Consider the following 23,548-nt stretch of genomic DNA (forward strand, 5'->3'; position numbering starts at 1 on the left):
AAGTTGATTTGATTCAGTTTGCAAATACGTAATTAGTTATGTAAGTTGGCTTTGTTTTTTGATAAATCTTTTGTTTTGGTGAAGTTGATTTGATTCAGTTTGCAAATCCATGGTGCAATTGCATGTTCGTACGTTTTAGAATGGAAATGCGACAGAACGTAATTAGTTATATAAGGTGGCTGTGATTTCCCGAAAGGTGAATTCGGAGTTTTTTTTTTCTTTCTTCCTTTTTTTTCTTTGCTTCTTTTGCACGAGGAAAGAGGAATTTCTCCGCTTTCTTCTTCGGAAAGGAAGATGAAGCTGCAGCAACAACAACGGAATCCATATTAGTGTAAATTTCATTGGCCGCTTAACGATCAGTGAAAGTGACTTATGTACGATTATAAATCAAGCTGGCCGGGGCCGGGAAAAATAGACGAACGCCGCGGAAAAACCTTTCCTAACAGAGAGATAAAGAGAAGAAGACGAAGAAGCGGTTGCAAAATCGGACTGGTTCGCACTGAAGACGACGTCCATCCAAACGATGTCCTTTTGCGGGGTCCCACCGCATCTGTCCGAATTCCGAGCGCTTCGTTTCCCATAAGGACGAATCGAGAAGATTCACCAACAACCAAAGAACGCGCGTAGAAGACGCAGCAGCAGCAGCAAACGCGTTACACTTTTTCTCGAGTGGACCGAACAACCTTGGACTGAATAATCTCGAAACGGCGTGAAATCACCATTGACAACATCGAAAAATTGCAATTTCAATTTGCGTTACCATGGAGAGTTTTCTGTTGTTTGGAGACGACTTGATATTCCAGGCACTTCGCGACCAACGAAACAAGAGAATAAACGACAAACGTCACGTACAACTCAATTTTCGATTCGCGAAATTTCCATCCACTCCATTCCATTTTTTTTCTTTTCTTTTTCTTCTCACAGCCCCGTGATTATGATTTATCAAGTAGGAAATGGGAATAGGAGGCTCTGGAAACAATGGCAGAAGCAGAAATAAGCGCTCCGCTTCGCTCCTCTCCATTAAATATATACACGCTGCAAGAATGAGTCCATCCAGTTCCAGAGGCTCTCCATGTCACAATGTGAAAAGAGAGAGAGAGAGACGAATTAATTGCAGCCTCAAGAAGAGAATATCTATGAAAAAAAAAAGGAGTAATCATATTGTGTTAACACCAGAGATTGAAAGAGAGACAAAGAGAGAGAGAGTAACGCACACGAATTTAAAAGTATATAGAAGAAGAGCTATTGCTTAATTTCATTACGAAGCGAATAATCATCTTTGCGCAACTGTAGTGTGCTTATTTTTTCTTCATTTTTTTTTTTTCAAATAAACTGTTTTTAGAATGGACCGGAAAGAAAGGGATCCAGACAGACAATAATCGTCTGATTATTGTTACCAAATCGGTGCTTTCACATTCCTCTCCCAAATCATTTATTAATATCCTTCTTTTTTTCTTCTTTCAATTGCTCAAAATTTTTAATCGCTTTGCGAAACGCTTCACATCGCTCTCATAATAGTAATGATGATCGTCCGCACTTTCGTTGACGAAACAAACTTCGCGCTTCGATTCGAGAATATTTATTACCAAATTATAGATCATGGCGCAATGGACGCCATCAGCATGCTCTTCATTTGTTTTTCGTTTTGTTTATTTTTCAGCACCGACTTGATTGCATTGATAATATTAACAAATAAAACAATATTTACAAAGAGACATATGCAAACGCACCGACAAAATCAATATTAACATTTCATCGTTTTCCTGCAACCTGCGATCGTTCTTCGCTCCAATATTGCACGTTTCAATTCGCATGCATATTGAGTTGTTGGGAAATTTTCGAAGACAATAAAAGCATTGTTGTGTAATTAGATAACGGCGCGAATTATGGAAATTAACTGCCGCAATGTCAATTACAATATTAATACACCAAAAAAAAATGAGTGAGCTGGAACAATTGTTTACGAAATTTTGAGTGATCATCATTAAATTACACGCAATTCATTTCACAGACGGTTAACGTTGTTATTTCATCAAAACGAGCTCTTCTCTTCGGCTTTAGTTTTTTTTGTTGTATAAATAACATTAAATTGTTCATTACTAATCGAGTTATCTATGAACACTTATTAACAAATCAATAATTTTCGAGTTACCTTTGGAAACTTATGTTGATTGGATCATAACAAAAAAACAAAAACAAAAGCAACATTAGATTTCTTCATGAATCGAGTAATTCTATCAATTTTTTCTTATTGAAAAACAAAGAACAAAAACAAATTGTTTTGGTTTTAAGACTCAACTACAATAATATTCAATTTCTTCTTAAATCATACACATCAATTTCATCATAAATCGAATTACCTTTGCAATTCTATAAAATCACAATTTTGATTGGTTCTTAGAAAAAACAAAACAACAATATCAAATTGATTTTGTTTTTAAAACTTAACTTTAATAATGTTTCATTTTTACATCATGCAATATTAATTTCATCGTAAATCGAGTTATCTTTGCAAATCTTCGTTTCAATTGTCACAATTTTGATTGGTTCTTAGTAAAAAAAAACAAAACAACAACAAATTTATTTTGTTTTTAAGACTTAACTTTAATAATGTTTTGTTTCTTAAATCATGCAACATTAATTTCATCATAAATCATGATATCATTGCAAATCTTCGTTTCAATTTTGATTGGTTCTTAGCAAAAAACAAAACAACAACAACTAATTGATTTTGTTTTTAAGACTCAACTTTAATAATGTTTCTTTTTTTACATCATGCAATATTAATTTCATCATAAATCGAGTTATCTTTGCAAATCTTCGTTTCAATTGTTACAATTTTGATTGGTTCTTAGCACAAAAAAACAAAACAACAATATCAAATTGATTTTGTTTTTAAGACTCAACTTTAATAATACTTTTTTACATCATGCAACATTAATTTCATCATAAATCACGATATCTTTGCAAATCTTCGTTTCAATTGTTACAATTTTGATTGGTTCTTAGTAAAAAAACAAAACACCAACAACAAAATGATTTTGTTTTTAAGACTTAACTTTAATAATGTTTCATTTTTACATCATTACAATATTAATTTCATCATAAATCATGATATCTTTGCAATTCTATCAAATCTTCGCTTTAAATGTCATAATTTTGATTGGATCTTATTAAAAAAAACAAAACAACAAATTGATTTTGTAATACAATTTTGATTGGTTCTTAGTAAAAAAAACAAAACAACAACAACAAATTGATTTTGTTCTTAAAACTTAACTTTAATAATGTTTCATTTTTACATCATTACAATATTAATTTCATCACAAATCGAGTTATCTTTGCAAATCTTCGTTTCAAATGTTACAATTTTGATTGGTTCTTAGTAAAAAACAAAACAGCAAACAACAAATTGATTATGTTTATAAAACTTAACTTCAATAATGTTTCTTTTTTACATCTTGAATCATTAATTAATTTCATCATAAATCACTATATTATTGCAAATCTTCGTTTCAAATGTTACAATTTTGATTGGTTCTTAGTAAAAAACAAAACAACAACAACAAATTGATTTTGTTTTTAAGACTTAGCTTTAATAATGTTTCATTTTTACATCATGCAATATTAATTTCATCGTAAATCGAGTTATCTTTGCAATTCTATCAAACCTTCGCTTTAAATGTCATAATTTTGATTAGTTCTTAGCAAAAAAACAAAACAACAACAACAAATTGATTTTGTTTTTAAGACACCAACTTTAATAATGTTTCTTTTTTTACATCATGCAACATTAATTAATTTCATCATGAATCGAGATATCTTTGCAAATCTTCGTTTCAAATGTTACAATTTTGATTGGTTCTTAGCAAAAAACAAAACAAAATACTTTCAAAACAAAATTGTTTCTTGAAACAATAAAAATAAATTGCAAATGGCTTTCTAAAAAAAAAAAAAAAACAACAGCAACGCACACGTCAAATCGAACGTTCTTGTTTTTGTTTTTTTTTTATTTCCAAAGCCGTCTCTCGTTTCGCGTCCAAATTTCTATCGCTCACTTAGATGCATCGCAATGTGAGGCGCGATCGATGTGCAACGCAATCGCGTTATTATGCAATGTTAATAATATTCGCGGCGAGTAAAGGAGTTAATGAGACGGGAAATTATGAGTTTTATAACCATAATTGAATCATCCATTTATTATTATTATTATCATTACATATTACATATTTTTTTCTCATTGTTACACTCATTGCAACAAAATATTAAAAAAGAAATATGTACATATTTTGTAAATTGAAAAAAAAATTTACCCAATCTCATTACAATTGAATTTCAATTTGACGCGTGTATTTCGGGGGCTTTCGTAGTTTCGAATTTACTTAATAATACATTTGTATCGAAGGTCGATATCTCTTTTTTTCCTCTTCAACTGAGTTTGTTATTTTCATGGTGCTTCTGTTCTCCACTCAAAAAGCAAATATTGATTCGGATTTTTTCTAGAGATTACAATAGAAATACGAGATGTGAATTTACGAAATTCGTGATTTAGCAATTTACCTGTTTTCTCTAAGATATTTACGTTCAGGTATTCGATTTATTACAATCCATTAAAAATGTTTGATTACTTAATGCGTTTCGAAAAGTGATTAAGTAAAATTAAATTTCGGATGATGATAATTCGTGTTTGCTTTAAACGTAATTATGTATGGGCGATGATTTACGTCCTTGGAAGATCGTAGATTAAGGTTTGTTTAATTATCTTGAGCGGATGTTACAATTATGATGCATTATGGTTAACGGTTAAAAGCTTTCCCGATGAGTTAGAGCAACTTTTCTTTGAAATTTGGGGGGTCTGCATGCGAATGAATGTACAAGATCCGTTGTTGTTGTTGCTGCTGCTGCTGCTCTTTGTGTTGTGTGTGTAGTAGCCTCTGGTCAAAAAGAAAAGAATAAATGATAATAAAGAACGTCTGGCACGTTTACACGTCCTTGTCTCGCTCGAACGTTGAGCAGAAGCGTTCTCTTCGTCGGTCGTGAAAGTGTTTCGGGTCTCAACATCATCATCATCCTCGGCGCGGAGTCGTCTTCGTCTTCTTCTTCGTCAAAATCCCCCACCTGGCTCGACGATGGCGCTGGCTCTTTCGGTATAAAATGCGGAATTCATCCCGGATTAGGCACAGTCACCACTCCGACGTCAACATAAGCATCATGAACACTTACACCGTGGTAAGGATCCAAAAAAAAAATCACAAAAAAAATATATATTAACAGCAAATGAGCAGTAAAGATAGGTTTGATGAAAAGTGTGTAAAGTGCGATTTCGGATTAATGGTTTTCGATCAAAATGATGATGGGTAGAAAGTCGACTTTCTCGATTTCCTCGCTCATCATCATCATTGTTGCTGTTGTTGTATTTTCTTTTGTTTTGTTAATTTTGTTTGTTTTTATTTTTTTGCAGTTTGCGGCCTTCGTCTTGGCCGTTGCCGTAGTAGCCGAGCCACCTTCCGGTTACAGTTACAACAGACCGAGCGGCGGCGGTGGACTGTCAGGCGGTGGCGGCTACACGGCCGTGTCCTCCGGTTACCAAACTTCCGAAGGAGCCTCCGTGGATCACGTCCTCCTCGAACAGGTCCGCCAGATCCTGCTGAAGGAAGAGCAGAACGCTCAGAGCAGCCACGGCGGTGGTGGAATCTCCTCCACGTACGGAGCCCCATCATCCCAATACGGAGTCCCATCGTCGCAATACGGTGTACCCGGTTACCACACTCGCGTCGTCGGCATCGATCTTGAAGGAATCAAGCAGGCCATCCAGGTGGCTCAGTACAACCAAATCCAATCCATCGGCGGATACCCGAGCGGCTCCTACGGAGTACCGAGCCGTCCGTCCGGCTCCTACGGAGCTCCCTACTAAGTCCGAGGAATTGCAAGAGGAAACCACAAAGAAGAATTGAGGCAAAACAACAATAACATCTAAAAAAACCTTGTTTTCGCCTCGAGAAAACATCTAAATTGAAAACCATGAAAATCACCAATCTCTTACACGGGTCATGATGCTAACACTCTCGCGTGTACATTACCATCTTTTTATTAATTTTATTTTTGTATAAAGCTTTTGTAGGTTACGTTTTATAAAAAAAAATACATTTGTCACCGTAAAAAAAAACACACACATCCACCACTTTTTTTTATTCATTTCCAAAACCTTCTTCATAATCATAATCCATAGACATCCGCGTCGTTGATCGAGCTCTTACAGCAATTACCATCGATTCCATCGAATCTGGGTTAATTGCATACACGAACAAGTAAAAGAATCTACATTTCACTTTTACTACAACTACTACTACATAGCATAGAAATGCAGTTTGCGGCTTTTGGTCATCACTATTCCTTTTGTTGGCACATCTCCTAACTTTCCTAACGCAACGCGATTTTCGATTTGTTTTTATCACCGATCAGCTAATTGGCAAACGTTTATGAAACCAATTACAGCCGGATCGCGAATGCGTTTACTTAGAAATTTCCACCAAAACACAATAGGAAGTATCATCAACATCATCATCATCATCGTCCATCGCTGGTATTTTGTTTGTTTTTTTTTGGGTGAATATGTTGCTGGCCTACATATTCGGACCTTTCTCTCCCGATCTTAGTTGCCCAATCATGATCGTTCGCGCTTTGAATGGGTAAAAGTGGCGAGGTCAGGATGATACTTTGAACTTTGCTTCCATTCCGATCCAAGAATAAAACACACTGCAACAACAACAACAACAACGAAGAAACGTTTCAAACGTTTTTCTTCGAGTTTCACTTTCTTCTTCCCAAAGTTTCACATCCTCACATGCAAATCACACAAATTAATCACGTTTTAATGTTTAGGATTCACATGCATTTCACTTACATATCGGAGCACCGAAGCGCAAAGAGATTTCAAGCAAATTTTCATCTTCTATTCACATAAACATTAAAAGAAATTCAACTCAATATTATTATATATATATTGATTTTGCGGCTTCCTTTTCCTGTTTGCATGATGCAATTAATCAAATTTAATATGAATCATTAGTTTCAGTTATTAATTAATCGACTAATTCGTAACTTCCTGTGACTCAAATTTGATATGGACCAAATTCTAATTGGTTTCACGATGGAAAGATTTTGTTGAAATCCGCTTAGGAATTCGATTTTATAAATAGTCGGACGAATGAGATCACTTCCTTTGCAACTTTCCAAAAAGTCCGGCTACAGTCATTTTATTCAAATTTCGTATAAATAAATAATAAAAAAAAACAACTAATCTGTATTCATTGAGAAAAGAGGCGATCGCAATCAACACAGTTCGAAACGACGACCTAAATTTTAAATTTAACGAACTCGTAAATATTCCACAAAAACAAATTAAATATAATAAATATTCAGCTTTCTTACGAGTGGTCGATGATGTAATTAGCTTAAGGGGTTGTTGAGATATTAAAGAAAAACTATAAGAACTGAAAAAATACAAAAAAAAAAGTTCTACAGCTCATAACAGGCGACTTGATGATAGCACAAAGATGTATGTAGGCTTGTTGGAAAGGTAAAATATTCAGCTTTCACACGAGTGGTCTTTGATGTAATTATCTTCAGGGGTTGTCGAGAAATTCACGAAAAACTATAAGAACTGAAAAAAATACAAAAAACGACGTTCTACAGCTCATAAGAGGCGACTTGATGACAGCACAAAGATGTATGTAGGCTTGTTGGAAAGGTAAGATATTCAGCTTTCATACGAGTGGTCGTTGATGTAATTAGCTTAAGGGGTTGTTGAGATATTATCAAAAAACTATAAGAACTGAAAAAAATACAAAAAAAAAAGTTCTACAGCTCATAACAGGCAACTCGGTAACAGCACAAAGATGTATGTAGACTTGTTGGAAAGGTAAGATATTCAGCTTTCACACGAGTGGTCGTTGATGTAATTAGCTTAAGGGGTTGTTGAGATATTAACGAAAAACTATAAGAACTGAAAAAAATACAAAAAAAAAACGTTCTACAGCTCATAACAGACGACTCGATGACAGCACAAAGATGAATATAGGCGCGTTGGAAAGGTGAGATATTCAGCTTTCATACGAGTGGTCGATGATGTAATTACCTTTAGGGGTTGTTGAGAAATTCACGAAAAACTCTAAGAACTGAAAAAAATACAAAAAAAAACGTTCTACAGCTCATAACAGGCGACTCGGTAACAGCACAAAGATGTATGTAGACTTGTTGGAAAGGTAAGATATTCAGCTTTCATACGAGTGGTCGATTATGTAATTACCTTAAGGGGTTGTTGAGATATTATCGAAAAACTATAAGAACTGAAAAAAATACAAAAAACAACGTTCTACAGCTCATAACAGGCGACTCGATGACAGTACAAAGATGTATGTAGGCTCGTTGGAAAGGTAAGATATTCAGCTTTCACACGAGTGGTCGTTGATGTAATTATCTTCAGGGGTTGTCGAGAAATTCACGAAAAACTATAAGAACTGAAAAAAAAAGTTCTACAGCTCATAATAGGCGACTCGATGACAGCACAACGATGTATATAGGCGCGTTGGAAAGGTAAGATATTCAGCTTTCATAAATATTTAGGCTTTCCAACGTGTTATTTGTCATATTTGCAAGTACTGTCGGTTTCCTGTAATTTATGCTTATCCTAAAATTATTAAGATTTTTTTAAAATTACTGAAGTTCTATATAGGCAACCAAATGCACACGCTTAATTCTTCTACAAAAAATAATGTTGCAGTTTATGCAACCACATGATCATTTACAACTAAGCGAATATTATTTAATTATTTAGCAAAATGTTATTTTCGTATCGAAATTAATTAAAGTTTTAATTATGTAATAAATAAGAAGCTGTTTCATGTAAATAGTTTTAAGAAATTCCTCTGGGTTGAGCTGTCAAGTGATGTTTTGAACACATCATAATATGTGATCAAGAATTTTTGTTGTGTGGAACAGAGCTGAGTTGTTAATTAAAACTTTACCTATTCGGATAATCAGTATGGCATTTACACTGTGGAACTTGTTTGAGGCATCCTTGCTGTGTCTGAACGCAATCTGCATTCTGAACGAGGAGAGATTCCTGGTGAAGAGTAAGTGTTCTGTTCAAGAGGGAAGTAACCTAAAAAAATATATTAATTTTATGTGTGTTCATTTAACAGTTGGATGGAGCGCCAAGAGGGCACCAACTGGATTCGGTGAGAATCCAACGGCAAAGGCTCAGATATTAAATTTGATCCATTCAATCCGTACAGTCGCCCGCAGTAAGTTCAGAAAGATTCATTCAATGAAGTGCAATTATTAATGATGTGATTCTTTGCAGTTCCTTTGATATTACTCAACATAGTCACTATACTACTTAAGTTACTGCTGGGATAGATAGGAAACAGGATGGATTTTCGAAGATGTCATTTATTTTGTCTGTTTACATTTTATATAAGAATTTAAAATAAACTTACTGCTTAATTGTAAATTCCCTTTGTTTTCTTTTGTTTTGTATTCGAATGAATGGATCTAAGTGTGTTTGGGATGTATCCATGGCAATAGGTTAAAACAAAGTTGTTGGTATTATTGCACAATGGTACCATAACAATAATCAAATTCTGTGTGCATCATAGTTATTAAAAGTTGTGAAAAGTTATGGATAGAATTGAGATATTGGTAAAGTTGAATCTGCTGAAGTATTTCGAGCGGAACGGCGTGATGGAAACGTTGGAGAGAAGCGTGAACGAATTCAGCGAAAAGTTAGTTGCGGGCCAAATTGATTTGCATCAAACCTTCTACTTTCCATTTCGCGTTAACGTTATCGAGATGGGGCAGAATTCCGGTAAGATTATTTTTAGATCCTTGTTGACTCAAGGGGAATTAATCACGAATTCCAGATATTTTGATCCGAGAGCCGTTGATTACGCAAAGCATTGCCAACGAAATCGCGTTGGCCTCTTTGGGAACGGCTCTGCAGCATTGTAAAATGCTCCAAATCGAGCAGATCGAGAGCCCCATAGTCGTCGCACCGTTCCCCTTTCGTGGATTATATCACGAACCTGGTTTAACATCTTTTATTGGCGTCGTCGCCGAATGCACGGACATCGTTAAGTTTATGTAGGTCTATCACAATGTTGTTATCTTACTTGATTCCGGTGTTTCTGCAGACGCACGAGTCGCTGGAAATGCGGTCTATCTTCTTGCACCAGCAAAGATCCGCAAGTCCTCAAAGGTTTACCTGCGAGACAGCCGATTTGCAGACATTGCGCAGCGCCTCTGGAAGAAGTCCCGCCGTTCAGATTTTTCGGTAATAAATGGAAGGTTAAGCTGATACCCGAAGACTCGTCGCGAGACCGGACGAGATGCTGGATCGAAGGTTACGTGGAAGATGACAGGAATTTGGATGGCGTTTTGAGATTGGGAGACGAAGTTGCTGTTAGCGGAGTATTGAACAACCACGAAACCTTCGAAATCTGGGGCTTGCAGCAGGTCGTCAGACAACCTTCAGGACCGCTGCCTACCTCGATCGTTGATAGGATGAGACGGCAATTGGACGGGAACGCTTGGGCTTTCGTTAAAGTTTTAGCTGCGAGCATAGGCAGGTCATTTATACCGGAAGGAATGTTCATGCAGTTGAGACTCGGTTTGATCTTGAGGTTTGATCTTCGTTTGTAGAGAAAACAAATTTGTTGAATAATTTACGTGCTTACAGTTTGGCCAGCGTGAATTTCCGGCCGCCAATTCCAATACTGGCGATATGCGATGATGATGAACCTGTGCAGCGATTGATGCGCGAAGCTCTAAGTTTAACGGCTCGCTGCACCAGGCCCGTAATTGATAATAACTTGGCTGGTGTCGTAAGTAGACTTTTGGCAGGTATCTACCATAAATTATTAGTATTCCAATGGTTGGTTGCAAGCCGGCTCGTTACAATTGGCCTCCCGCGGAGTATGCTTCCTGGGTCACTGGGAGAGTTACGTAGGTAGAAAAGGACAAGCTGTGAGGGATGCTGTGGTATCTGGCAGAATCACTTTACCGGGTAGCGTGTACTTTGAGCCTCTTCATACGGCGATTTGGACTTACTGCAATAGACCCAACAGGAAGAACATCAATAAATTAGAAACTCTATTGAAGTAAGTTTGTGAAACTTAGAATTGGATACCAATGAACCGTGTGATTTTAGGGTTTTCGGATTGGCTTGGAGGGTCGAGTCCGATTTGGCATCTGCAGAAGATGCAGCGGATTTAGCGTTGGGCATTACCCAATATAGAGAGTTGATCCCTCTAAAGGAAATTCGCGACTATCTAGCATCGATAATCTCCAATCCGGTGGAGTTAACCAATGGCGCTATGGATCTTCTGAAGCAATATTTCACTTGCTCCAGAATAGCTAGAAGTGAGATAAATCCACCGATAAACGAATCAATAATAATTATGTGACTCTACTTTACAGGAGGAATGCTACCCTTGACATCGCTCGATCCTTTAAGAGCGTTAACGGAAGCGCACGCTAGACTGAACAAGAGGATGTCTGCGCTACCTGAAGACGCCTTGGCAGCAATTGAACTGTGCGAGAAAGCCTTAGGTCCGATACCTGAATTCCCGCCGCCCCCAGAGGAGACGAACGAATTTGCGACTTGGCTCCAGAACAACGTCCTTGCGATTTCCACGCAGTTTTCCACATGTTAACGTTAAAAATACGGCGATAATTACGTGCTAAACAAACTCAAGAGGAGTATCGCTCATTGTCTTCGCGGGGAGACCGCTAAAAATATCGGCGCTAGTATAAATAGCCTGGGCGGTTTTAATTTTAGAACTGCGTATTGATTTATTACAAATCGTCGCGAATTTCTTTCGTACACCCAAACTTTTTAGCGACTCATTCTCTGCGAAGCATATATCTTTATATACAACGTCAACTATTTTTTTGCTTCTGATCATTATTGATATTACCCATTTTCTTCAATTTCAGCGTAAACAATTACACTGTGATCGTGATTGATTGCAGCTTTTCGTTGGAAACGTTTCGTTTCTTCAATCATGTGGATGGTTTTGTTCGAGGAATTAATCAGCACCGTCCATAATTGCCTGAAGATTATTACACTTCAAGTGGAAGACGCCGCAGCCGCCGCCGTTTTTATTTATTCGAGTGAGTAAACATTTCGAAAAGAAAACTTTACTATTTTTATATCGTTCAACGTTTTAATTGTTCGGGTATTTTGAATGCACTGAGAATGCAGTAACAAAGTTTAAGGTACAGAGTTATTTATGGTTGAAAATCTTTGAAAACCGTTTACTACCTGAGAGTGTTACATTCACAATAAATGTACCATTATTATAAAAAAAAGGCTCAATAGAAATCTTGATTCTTAAAATAATATACTCAACATGCAATATTTATTTAACTATCTTTATATGATTTAATCCAACAGGTTGTTCGAGTTTGCTTGCATAGAACTTAGCGATGAGCGTCGAGCGGAACAGTTGGCACATTCGGATAATCCGTGAGTTTGTATTTATTTTATGATTAAGAATAACTTAGGAGTGATTAAGACTTTCTCGCTATTATTATACTATTATGTTCATTAGTAACTATTTAGTCTATTTCAATAGCATTAAGTAATTGGATGTGAGAAGGATTTATTTGATTGCGTTTTAATGTTTCGTTCATAAAACATGGATCATAGAGATGCATCAAGTGAATGAAGTATAAACTGAATGATAATCGGTTGGTTTGTTAAGTGAGCGATAAATATCCATCAGTAAATGCGGGCAATCAATAATCAATTGAATTAAAAACGAATATATATTGAGAAATATATACAAAGTATAAAATGAAACAAAAGTAATTAAATGTAATTGTATTTCTAGGAAAGTTGAATGCGATGCAATGATTTTATGAATATAAATAGACGTTTCGCGTAATTTAAATATAGTTTTTGTTGAATGCGCTCGCCGCGTAATATGTAATGTGCGATTATTAATGGGGAAATGATTAATTTTGTTGTTTTGTATCGTTGATTATGTTCTTTTTGCTTATGTTCCATCAAGGATTTCCCGCGATCCATTGAATAATACGTCGAATATTTACTTGTTCCAGGTTCAAAACGATCGTGCGCGTTATGTAAAGTGCAAATCGCAGCGGCGGCAAGAACCGATCCAAGGACGACGACTCTCTCGCAGCCGTCTTGTATATGTATATGCAGAGAGAGAGAGGGTGAGAAGGGCTGGCTGGCTGTCCGACCCTACCCTAATAGGAAACGTGTTGTCCTTCCCTTTCGAGAGAGAGATGGTTGCGAGGGGATTGTTGCAGGGACGTTGTGGATGTGAGTCATGATCGAAGGGAGCACGTGGTCCGGGGATGGCGCCTGTCCACGTACTACCACCAGTACCAGGGAATCCTTTTAGGTTTCGCCCACGAGCCCACATGGGGCCAGCTGCAAAGGTCGTGTAGCCGGCAAATATATAGAGCTTGCATGCGAAGGGAGAGGAGATAGTTCGACTCCGGGCGTTGTGTGGAGCGCAACTCGAAGCCAGAACGTAGCGACAACGTGCAGTGCGAGTGTGGCGTGTGTGCTGGCTGTTTGTATGCATGTTGTACACATAGATAGAATTTAGAGGCAAACGGAGTGGTAGTAAACGACGGCACGAGGAAGAGGATTATGTTGTTGGAGCAACAATACCATCAGTGATTATTGACTTTATCCGTTATTTTTGCGTCGGAATTTGAAAGTATGTCCGTGGTCGGCGGCGGAGGCAAGAACGGTGATCTGGTGCGGAAGAGCCAGGAGGGTCTGGAGATGGACGCCATCGCCGGAGACGAGAAACGCACCAGGTTCCAGGTGAACAGGGTGCGCAACGAGACGCCCGACGACACCGTCGTCATCAACGTCAACGATGACAATGTGGAGGATAACGAGAACCTCCTCACCGTCACGGACAGGACGCGCCTCAACTCCGACACCTACGACACCAAATACGTTAAGAGCTTCAGGTAAGTTTCTTTTCGTACAAACATTTCAAAATTTATGAATGACACAATTGATAATGCTGTGATGGGATTATCTCATCAGAGAGCAGCGGCAAGCTTGATGTGCGTGCACCAGACTATAATATCATCTGTCCAAAATGCTGGTAGTCGATAGGCGATAAGAATTGAAAAATTTCGCAGATAACGCGCGCGTTCTCTCTCTCTCTTTATGCGAAGGCATAAAGTCTGCATTCGAGCGGTCGCGATAAAATTGAAAATATAAAAAATATACGTAAGCAGCAACACTCAATTTACTTGTCAACAAAACAGGAAAGTAAAGTGGGTGACGTTTGTTTATATCGACTGTGCTGGAAATTCGAAACTACCTCACGTTCTTCAGTTGCACACGATTCTTTGAATTGTTAACTATGGCATTCCGTTACGGGCGTCGTCTTTTCGTAATCAGAAGCGCCTAATGAATGAAATCATACAATTTGCACGTATTTATTTATATATTCGTTACTCTGACACACTCAAAGGAATTAACATTAGAAGATCATTACGAAAACGATATAGAAAACAAAAAAGTTGATTTCGAGTATAAAATAGTAGTACTAAATTTTCACAATTTAAAAATTTCAACGTAATTCTTTAAATTTTAAAAGTCAACTTATGTCTATTGATATTATAAAGTAAACATCTATAAATTTCATTCATAAAACCAAAAAGTTGATTTAGATTTTAGTTTGATGATTTTTAGTATTCTTTAGTAATAATTAACAGTTTTATGATATTCTATTGATATTATGAAGTACACATCTATACATTTCACAGATTAATTATACAAAATTTCGAAATAGAGTGAGCCAATGAACACGGTTTTTAGTTATTCAATGAAGAGAATGATGATGTCAGAAATCACGCTTTTAGCTAGAAACTACGCATTATTAATATATTTCAATCAAGATTAACGTTAGTAATTTACGGGAAAAAAAAAATGTCAGCGAAAGTGTTTATAATAAAACCCAAGCATACATTCGAATAGTTCGAGTCCAAGAAATTGGTGAACGTCAAATCGCGGCATTTCCCGACAGTAATACAAACAGTTTTAAATACTGTACAAATAATAGCGTGTGACTAACGATTTTTAATTGTAGTCTGAGTACGTAGAGGTGTGATTACTGTTTACACCTTTAAACAGAGAGAGAGAGAGAGACTCGTTCAGTCGAATTCCTTAAGGTCTTTTTTCTTTTCCTTTATTTTCGGAGCGCGTTATGCAATCCAATGCATCTACCACCGCACACGATTGTGTACACACACGGCCGTTTCGTTTTCGAGGTGCGGCGGAAGAGTTTGTTGGCCTTTTGCCATGCAGCAGCAGCAGTAACAGCAGCTTTCGAAAGAGCGCTGCATTTTATGCATACTGACATGCCGTGTTTAGGCTTAGGCCTTTCCCGTTACCACCGACTACGCTCTCTGTCTCAATTCTGTACCTAAATAGAGAATGCATGTCTATGTGGATAAAGGGAAACCCGCATGGATGAACACTCTCTTTTTCTCTCTTAAAATCTATTATTGTTAACGTTTTTCCACACAGAAACTGCCACACGTAAATCCGTTTTCGTAGAAATAGGGTAAACGCAACAACCATTCCCATCCAGCTTAAGGAAAGTTTTTCGGACATCTGCCGTTTTCTCTCTTTCAACCGAAGATAAAGAATCTAATGGCTTCGGCAAACATTCACGAATCTTTCGCTTCACCTTTTTTGGCATATCGTTAATAATGGAATCCCGTTGCGTTCGTACACACAGAGAATGAAATGGCTTTGTCTTTCTTTTGTCCCAGTAATTCGAATTTAATTACATTCCACAAACCGTGCTTCCGGAATGGAATCGGTAACGGTTTCCGCTTTGCGACAATTTCATATATAAATGCATTTTGTAAACGAGATTTATGTGTGAAACGATTATGTTTCGAGTGCTTCCGAAATATTGAGGATAATAATTACTTAATTGCGGCTGTAATTAAAAAAAAAAAATTATTTTATATAGAGATTATCTGATACAATATTGGAATTGAAATTTGCTATACAGTGTAAATTACGTTATAAAACGCGGCCGATTGCGTTTGATGATGATGTTTCACACATAATTGGCTCTAATTAATACCGATAATTATACGATTATCTACTTAGCTTAGTGTTAATTGGGCGTAGGAATTTTGTTTCATTATTATTATACCTCTCGTTGCGCTTGTATCCATCTATTACTTCATTCCAATTTAGCTAAAAAAAAAAAACAATAACAATTGTCCGAAGAATGTTTTTTCTTTTCTTTCCATCGTTCGCTCACAGCCGGATTCGATGCATTCAATCGCGAACTTGTGTATTATTGATAAATGAACTTTACGTAACTCTTTTAATAAATACACGTGCGCCGCGATTTCCTGCTCACTTTTTTTTTTATACAATTCCATAGATGCAACGAAATCCATCCATTTGTATGTGAACATAAAGAGAAAACCGCAGTATCATTTCCACAAACTGAATTATCTCTATAAATTGTCGATAATTTCTATTTAAAACGTTTTAGTTTACATAAATTTCATTGAATTGTAACAGCGATTGCGTTCCTTTTCATTATTACGACTGAATTGTTATTATTAGTAAACTGAAATCTCGCATTACAAATACAAAGTTTAAAAGAAAAACACATAAACATTTCTGTAGAGATAATTTTATAATTGTAGATAATTTCAGTATACAGGTAGATCTATAAAGATTTCAAGAACTACACTGTATATAATCTATCCATTAGCTGATAGTGAATCTGACGAGGATTTACGATAAAAAATAGTAATTGTAAACAAACAATCGTTATCGGTTTTTCCACGTAAAAGAGCCAACACTGAAAATTGGTTTTCTCCTCGCGATGTAGTCTCAAGTTATGTTAATTGTATTTTGTTGTTTTCGTATCTTCGCTTTGCGTTTAAATTAAAACTAGTTTCGTAATTATATTTCGCTTTGTAGCTGCAGCACGAACAAGTCGAAGTTAATTGGTAGGAGGATGCGAAGAGCTGCCTTTTTGTATGCCCATTATGAATACAATATGCTGTTGCGAGGATTTATGAATTGTTCGGGGAATCGAATGAGAATGGATTGTAAATATGATTTATTATATGAATTGCTGTCGTCGTATTTCTTACGTTTCCATTTGTAATTAATGAAAAAGCCATTCAACGTTATCTTGTCTAATTGCAATTAAGGTTTTATCTATGAATTGAGTGTTTGTCGTTGTTTTATAATTTACTAATTATTCTTCGTTTCTGCTTATTTTTAGGCACTTGACCAGAGAGGCGTTACCTAGGTTGGACAACTACAGGAACATCTTGTCTTTGCAGGCGGCAAACAGGCCAACGCTCGACGAGCTGCACAACGCAACCCTGCCGAATAAAGTGAGTATCATCATGATCATCATCATCTTCATCATCCATCCAGTCAAAGGGAGAAGAAATCCTGAAACACACGTAACGCGATGTGCTGGGCCATCATCAATAGCCATTTGAGTGGTCGTTTAGCGTTAAGTGGAAAATTGTCAAAACTCTTACTACTTGTGTAACGTAACCGCATTATCTGGATCCGTAACGGGGAGCCACCGGGAGAGGATAATTGCCGGATTCCTTTTCTGCCGATAACCGAAAGCGGCGTGGGCGACGTCGCCGTTGCATAACGCACACAGCACGGCGCGAACGTGCTTCGAAAGAACGTCGCCGTTCGTTTAATTTGCATTTATCTCGAACTTAATTGATTCTCGCAAACGAGTTGCATTCCCATAACGCTTCCACTGCCACCACCAATTCAATCCGACCACTTAAAATGTGCGAAAATCGAAATGCGAATCCCTACAAGTATATTATAACGTTAGATTTCTTCACTCATTGAAAGACTCATGATAGGTGCCAGTAACAAAACGCCTGACACAGTATATAAACGATGATCACTATAAATATTTACCTTTCTCAAACATAAAACACTCTCCAATTCCTTTCTTTATTCCTTGTTGTCTTCAAATCATCAACAGTTGAATTCCTTCTGCTACTACTTAACAATTTGTTAAGCAACTTTATTTCTGTTTCCTTCCACTTATAAATCTATTTATAATTTTAGCACCTGCAGGCGAATCTTATGCAACCGGCGAAAAGATTATTGTTATGTATATAAGCTCAGGATTACCGGTTGTGCGAGTGAGTCAATGCTCTTGACCACACGGAGGAATCTGTTTTCGTTTCCTGTCTCGAACACATCCATTCCTTTGGAATTCGTTCATCTGTTTGTATACTTTTTTCTCTCTCTCTCTCTCACACGCAGAAGGTGGCGTTTCTTAAGCGTTGGAAATTTCCCATTGTATATTCGGGTCGCGAGGGAAATTTATGTAAGCGAGACGAGGCCTCCGTTTGTTGTAATTATTATTATCATTCGAAATGTGGTTTTTGATTCGTGCGTTTCGCAAAAGTGCATTTGTGTTTGTTGCAAATCGGTTTGACACAATTATGGATCATGTGTGTGGCGCTCGTTGCACAGAATTTAATATTGCGCGGAAATCCGTGCGGCAGCATAAAGTAAAAATAAACAACTCTTGCGGTTTTTTCTTTAACAAACAACTGCAGTGTATTGATGAAAATGTTAAAAACTAAACAGACCATCGTTTTTGGAATTTTCGAACGAACGTTTTCATTCAATTAATATGCGAATATTTCCATTAGTTGTGTTTTCACTGAAAATAATAAGTTCTCCACTCTATACGTAAATTTTCAACTACGCTCTGGACATTAGCAAACTTTCGCTAACATTTTTTTTTTTACAAATTGTTGTTTGATATAGTTTTATTGTTGTTGTTGTTCGAAAATGCAATTCTAATCGGTCTGAACACGAATTTAATGATCAATTGACCTCTTCAAGTGCGCGCATCGCATGCCTCCTGCACTTTGGCATGCGATTGCTTTTAATTACTCGGCAATTAACCTTTACGAAAGCTGGAGGTCCACCACGAAATTGATGACTCGACGCGTCCACCCCCGTTCATAAAAATTCCGTTTCAATCAATGTTGTTAATTAAGGATGAATCCGTTTTTTTTTTCTCTCTTTGCAGGGCCAACAGAATCCGGCGCACGGCCTCAACGGTAAGGACGAAGGTGCACAGGTGAAATTCGGTTGGATCCAAGGTGTCCTGGTGCGATGCCTCCTGAATATTTGGGGCGTGATGCTCTTCCTCCGACTCTCCTGGGTCGTCGCCCAAGCAGGAGTTGGTAAGTCCCATAAGGAAACAGTTTCTTCGAACACTAATTGTATTTTTTACAGGACAAGCGATTTTATTAATTTTAACTACGACGGCTGTGACCACCATAACTTCCCTATCGATGTCCGCCATCAGCACGAACGGCGTGATCAAAGGCGGTGGTACATACTACATGATTTCGAGAAGTTTAGGACCCGAATTCGGCGGATCCATCGGTCTGATCTTCTCGATGGCGAACGCCGTCGCTTGCGCTATGTACGTGGTAGGCTTCTGCGAGTCCATCATGGATCTGCTAAAGTCCTTCGGCTTATTCATCGTCGACGGCGGAGTTCAGGATGTGCGGATCATCGGTTCGATCACTATAATCATTCTGTTGGTCATCGTTGTCGTCGGAATGGAATGGGAAGCCAAGGCCCAGATGGGTCTGCTGGTGATTCTGCTTATAGCCATAGTGGATTTCATGGTGGGCAGCGTTATTCCACCCTCCGATGAGGCTCACGCCAAAGGATTCGTGGGATACAACCGTAATTTAGTTTCACTATTATTTTCAATTTCGATTCACTAAAGTCGTTTCGATTTTCAGTGACGGTGTTTATGGAAAATATAGAGCCCGATTATCGCGTCGACGAGAACGGCGTGACTCACAACTTCTTCTCGGTCTTCGCCATCTTCTTCCCAGCAGCTACAGGGATTCTGGCCGGAGCAAACATCTCTGGAGATCTTCGCGTAAATTATTAATCAAATTATTCATAATCAATTAATTATTTCATTATTAAAATAGGATCCACAAAGTGCTATTCCCAAGGGAACGATTCTAGCCATCGCCGTTACCACTTTCAGCTATATAGTTATGGCAATAGTGTGTGGCTTTACAGTGGTAAGAGATGCAACTGGAAATATTGAAGATTTCTTCAATGGCACGTTTAGGGATTGCGCTCCTGGGGAGTGTCTGTACGGTAGTCAAAATAGTTTCCAGGTGAGATTTCATTACATGATTACAAGTACCAAATATTAATGTTTCGTTTGTAGGTCATCGAGTTAGTGTCATGGATTGGGCCAATTATATATGCTGGCTGTTTCGCAGCTACCTTGTCTTCCGCCTTGGCCTCTCTGGTTTCAGCCCCAAAGGTCTTCCAAGCGCTCTGCAAAGATAAACTGTATCCGAAAATCGAATGGTTCGCCAAAGGGTACGGCCAAAACAACGAACCCGTCCGCGGCTACATACTCACCTTCATCATCGCAGTCGCCTTCATCTTAATAGGTAATTGCGATTAATTCTTTTTCTGCTCATTCTCATACTCGAACAATTCCATTTCAGGTGAACTGAACTTGATCGCTCCATTGATTTCGAATTTCTTCTTGGCCGCGTACACCCTGATCAACTTCTCCACATTCCATGCGTCTCTCGCCAAACCAGTCGGCTGGAGACCTACGTTCAAGGTAAATGCGTTGCTCTGAATTTTAATTTCCCTCGATATTATTAAACGCATTCCTCTTTTTTTTCATTTGCAGTATTATAATATGTGGTTGAGCTTGCTCGGCTCCATCCTATGCGTCCTCGTCATGTTCTTAATCTCGTGGTGGACGGCCTTACTCACTCTGGCCGTGGTTTTAGCTCTGTATTTGATTGTAGCGTACAGAAAACCAGGTACATGATTAATAATTACATAACGATAATATAGAATAATATATATATATATATTTTTAGATGTAAATTGGGGCTCTACTACTCAAGCTCAGATATACAAGAATGCCCTGCAGACCGTCCATCAACTCAACAACGTGGAGGAACACGTTAAGAATTATAGGCCTCAAATATTGGTGCTGTCGGGAATGCCGAGCGCCCGTCCATCTCTGGTCGACTTTGCCAACATGATTACGAAGAATATCTCTTTGTTGGTGTGCGGCCACATCAACACGGTATTATTATTTTCATAATTACATTAATTCACGTGATTTTAATTCGATTTTTTTAGAGCGTGTTGCATCAAAGGGTCCGAAGCATATCTCACGACAAAGCTCTGTCTTGGCTCAAGACGCACAAGCTGAAAGCTTTTTACATGCAAGTCGATGGATGCACCTTCGAGGAGGGCAGCAGTGCTCTACTGAAGGCATGCGGTATCGGTAAATTGCGTCCGAACATCCTGCTCGTAGGTCACAAATCTGACTGGCAGAAATGCAGCAGGGACGATTTGAATTCGTACTTTGAAGTCTTGCAGTGAGTCTTTCGTCGAGTGATTATTAATAATACCGATTGTGCATAACTGAAATCTCTTGCAGCAATGCCTTGGATCTTCACATGGGTGTCGGCATTCTGAGGTTACAGACCGGCTTGGACTTTAGCCAGCAGATGGAGGACGAGCAGAATAACGGCTCTTCAATTCCAAGGAATCAATCTTACAGTCACTTATCGCAAGGTAACTCTAACACTGAAAACATTGCTGCTTCAGGTTAGTTACCGTCTAACATTTACTCTCGCTTCTTCCGCTTATTTAACTCTAGTAATCCACGATTTGTTGTTGTTCTTATTTATAATATATATATTTTTTAGGTAGCAGCTGCAGCGATGTATCAGTACCAGCGACTCCTCTGTCTAGGAGCAAAGATGGTGCGATCAGCAGTAGTCCTAACGCCGAAGAGGAGTCGCTGAAGAAGAAAAAGATCATCTACGATGGTCCAGACGCCACCGAAGAGTTGCCCAAGGAAATCTTGAGTCAGATGTTCCAATTCCAGAAGAAGCAGAAGAGAGGCGGAACCATCGATGTATGGTGGTTATACGATGACGGAGGTGAGTTTACATAACGTTTCTAACAAAGACTATCACTAATACGATGTTTAATTGTAGGTTTAACTCTGTTATTGCCGTACATCATATCGACCCGTCGCAATTGGAGCAACTGCAAATTGAGGGTATTCGCGCTGGCAAACAAGAGAGACGAATTGGAGTTCGAACACCGCAACATGGCCAGTCTTTTGGCCAAGTTCCGTATAGATTATTCAGATCTTCAAGTCGTCCCAGACATCACCAGCAAACCGGCCGAGCAGACGCAGCAGTTCTTCGATTCCCTCATTGCCGATTTCCGCGTGCAAACAAACAAAGAGGATCCTGATTCTGGTTAGTGTTATTTAGTTTATAAATAAACTACAGAATTGTAATTAATTATCGTACGATTTCAGTTGAAATATCGGATGCCGAGCTGCTGGCCGTGAAGGATAAAACCAACAGACATCTGCGTCTGAGGGAGCTCATGCTGGAGCATTCGCACGAAGCCAATCTGGTGGTGATGACTCTGCCGATGCCCAGGAAGAACATTGTTTCGGCGCCGCTCTACTTGGCCTGGCTGGAGCTTCTGACCAGAGACATGCCTCCGATTCTTCTGGTGCGCGGCAATCAAACCTCCGTCCTGACTTTCTATTCATAATTTTTATCACAGAAACACACACACACCTTCCTCACATATAATACGTACATACATACAAAATCGCTTTTTTTTCTTTTATTATTCATTCAATTATTTCTCTTCCAATTTTTTTTTTATATATACAATTATTATTCTTATTTTAAGTTCACGAAACATGTCCTTTTTGTTTGTATTTATTAACTAATTTAGTGATTCAATAATTATCGTGCAGATTATTAGGTAGGTGAGAGACCGCAATGTTGTAAACGTTTTTTACAAAAGAAACAATACGAATACGAGAAAAACGAACAAATATTCTGCAGGTCCGGAAATGAACGTTGATTTTCCTTTCTTTTCTCCCCAAGAAAGCAATAATAAGCATTTGCAGCAAGTAAGATATCTATATAGTACATGTGTAAGTGATCTAACAAATTTTTAGATTTTATATTTTTTAAAATACTTCACTATACTTTCTATTTTTCTTTTGTTTTTATTGTGAGAAATGTCTGAAAAAAAATAAATAAAACCTATTTTTAAGTATTAAATCAATTTATTAAAAAACGTCTAGGTGTATTTATTACTAGTTTGCAAACTGGGAGGTGAAATCAGAGAGAGAGAGAGAAAAAACACGAATAATATCAAAAAAAAGAAACACTGCTTTTTCGAACATTTTTTAAAATTTGAACACGTATTACAGCCTAACGGCTAAAACCACAGTATAGATTCCCCAAACATTCAGCTTTCATATGCATCTTTTGGATTCATTCTTTGTATTATAGTTTTCGAGTAAATCAATGAAATGTAAAAACACTGCTTTTTCGAGCGGTTTTTTAAACTTTGAATGCAATTACAGCAAAA

The 23,548-nt window shown here is 37.7% G+C and overlaps 4 protein-coding genes and 1 long non-coding RNA gene across 5 annotated transcripts; 4 read left to right on the top strand and 1 right to left on the bottom strand.

Moving 5' to 3' along the window:
• Window positions 1–4,815: 4,815 nt before the first annotated feature.
• Window positions 4,816–6,115, top strand: LOC108563716 (pro-resilin-like). Its single transcript, XM_017922470.1, has 2 exons — window positions 4,816–5,229; window positions 5,462–6,115. Exons 1-2 carry the CDS (start codon window positions 5,155–5,157, stop codon window positions 5,912–5,914), a joined length of 528 nt encoding a protein of 175 aa, XP_017777959.1. The 5' UTR covers window positions 4,816–5,154; the 3' UTR covers window positions 5,915–6,115.
• A 2,793-nt stretch (window positions 6,116–8,908) lies between these two features.
• Window positions 8,909–9,514, top strand: LOC108563726 (immediate early response 3-interacting protein 1). The gene is made up of 3 exons (XM_017922481.1): window positions 8,909–9,134; window positions 9,204–9,305; window positions 9,365–9,514. Exons 1-3 carry the CDS (start codon window positions 9,044–9,046, stop codon window positions 9,418–9,420), a joined length of 249 nt encoding a protein of 82 aa, XP_017777970.1. The 5' UTR covers window positions 8,909–9,043; the 3' UTR covers window positions 9,421–9,514.
• Window positions 9,515–10,293: 779 nt separating this feature from the next.
• LOC108563725 lies at window positions 10,294–13,363 on the top strand. Its single transcript, XM_017922480.1, has 7 exons — window positions 10,294–10,682; window positions 10,739–10,883; window positions 10,924–11,159; window positions 11,210–11,421; window positions 11,479–12,174; window positions 12,458–12,529; window positions 13,126–13,363. The coding sequence occupies exons 1-5, from the start codon at window positions 10,564–10,566 to the stop codon at window positions 11,712–11,714; spliced, it is 948 nt and encodes a 315-aa protein (XP_017777969.1). The 5' UTR covers window positions 10,294–10,563; the 3' UTR covers window positions 11,715–12,174; window positions 12,458–12,529; window positions 13,126–13,363.
• Window positions 13,364–13,507: 144 nt separating this feature from the next.
• Window positions 13,508–22,770, top strand: LOC108563723 (solute carrier family 12 member 2). The gene is made up of 15 exons (XM_017922479.1): window positions 13,508–14,019; window positions 17,334–17,448; window positions 19,143–19,299; window positions 19,352–19,813; window positions 19,873–20,015; window positions 20,071–20,265; window positions 20,319–20,550; window positions 20,608–20,729; window positions 20,802–20,937; window positions 20,998–21,209; window positions 21,266–21,507; window positions 21,570–21,706; window positions 21,841–22,077; window positions 22,135–22,404; window positions 22,467–22,770. The coding sequence occupies exons 1-15, from the start codon at window positions 13,760–13,762 to the stop codon at window positions 22,709–22,711; spliced, it is 3,165 nt and encodes a 1,054-aa protein (XP_017777968.1). The 5' UTR covers window positions 13,508–13,759; the 3' UTR covers window positions 22,712–22,770.
• Window positions 17,456–18,487, bottom strand: LOC108563727. The gene is made up of 3 exons (XR_001891108.1): window positions 18,008–18,487; window positions 17,602–17,895; window positions 17,456–17,533 (listed from the first exon to the last, which is right to left on the bottom strand). It is a non-coding gene; the product is annotated as an uncharacterized LOC108563727 (long non-coding RNA).
• Window positions 22,771–23,548: the final 778 nt, after the last annotated feature.

The sequence above is a fragment of the Nicrophorus vespilloides genome, unplaced genomic scaffold (genome assembly GCF_001412225.1).
Source record: "Nicrophorus vespilloides isolate i.1.1-1 unplaced genomic scaffold, Nicve_v1.0, whole genome shotgun sequence".
Taxonomy (NCBI): domain Eukaryota; kingdom Metazoa; phylum Arthropoda; class Insecta; order Coleoptera; family Silphidae; genus Nicrophorus; species Nicrophorus vespilloides.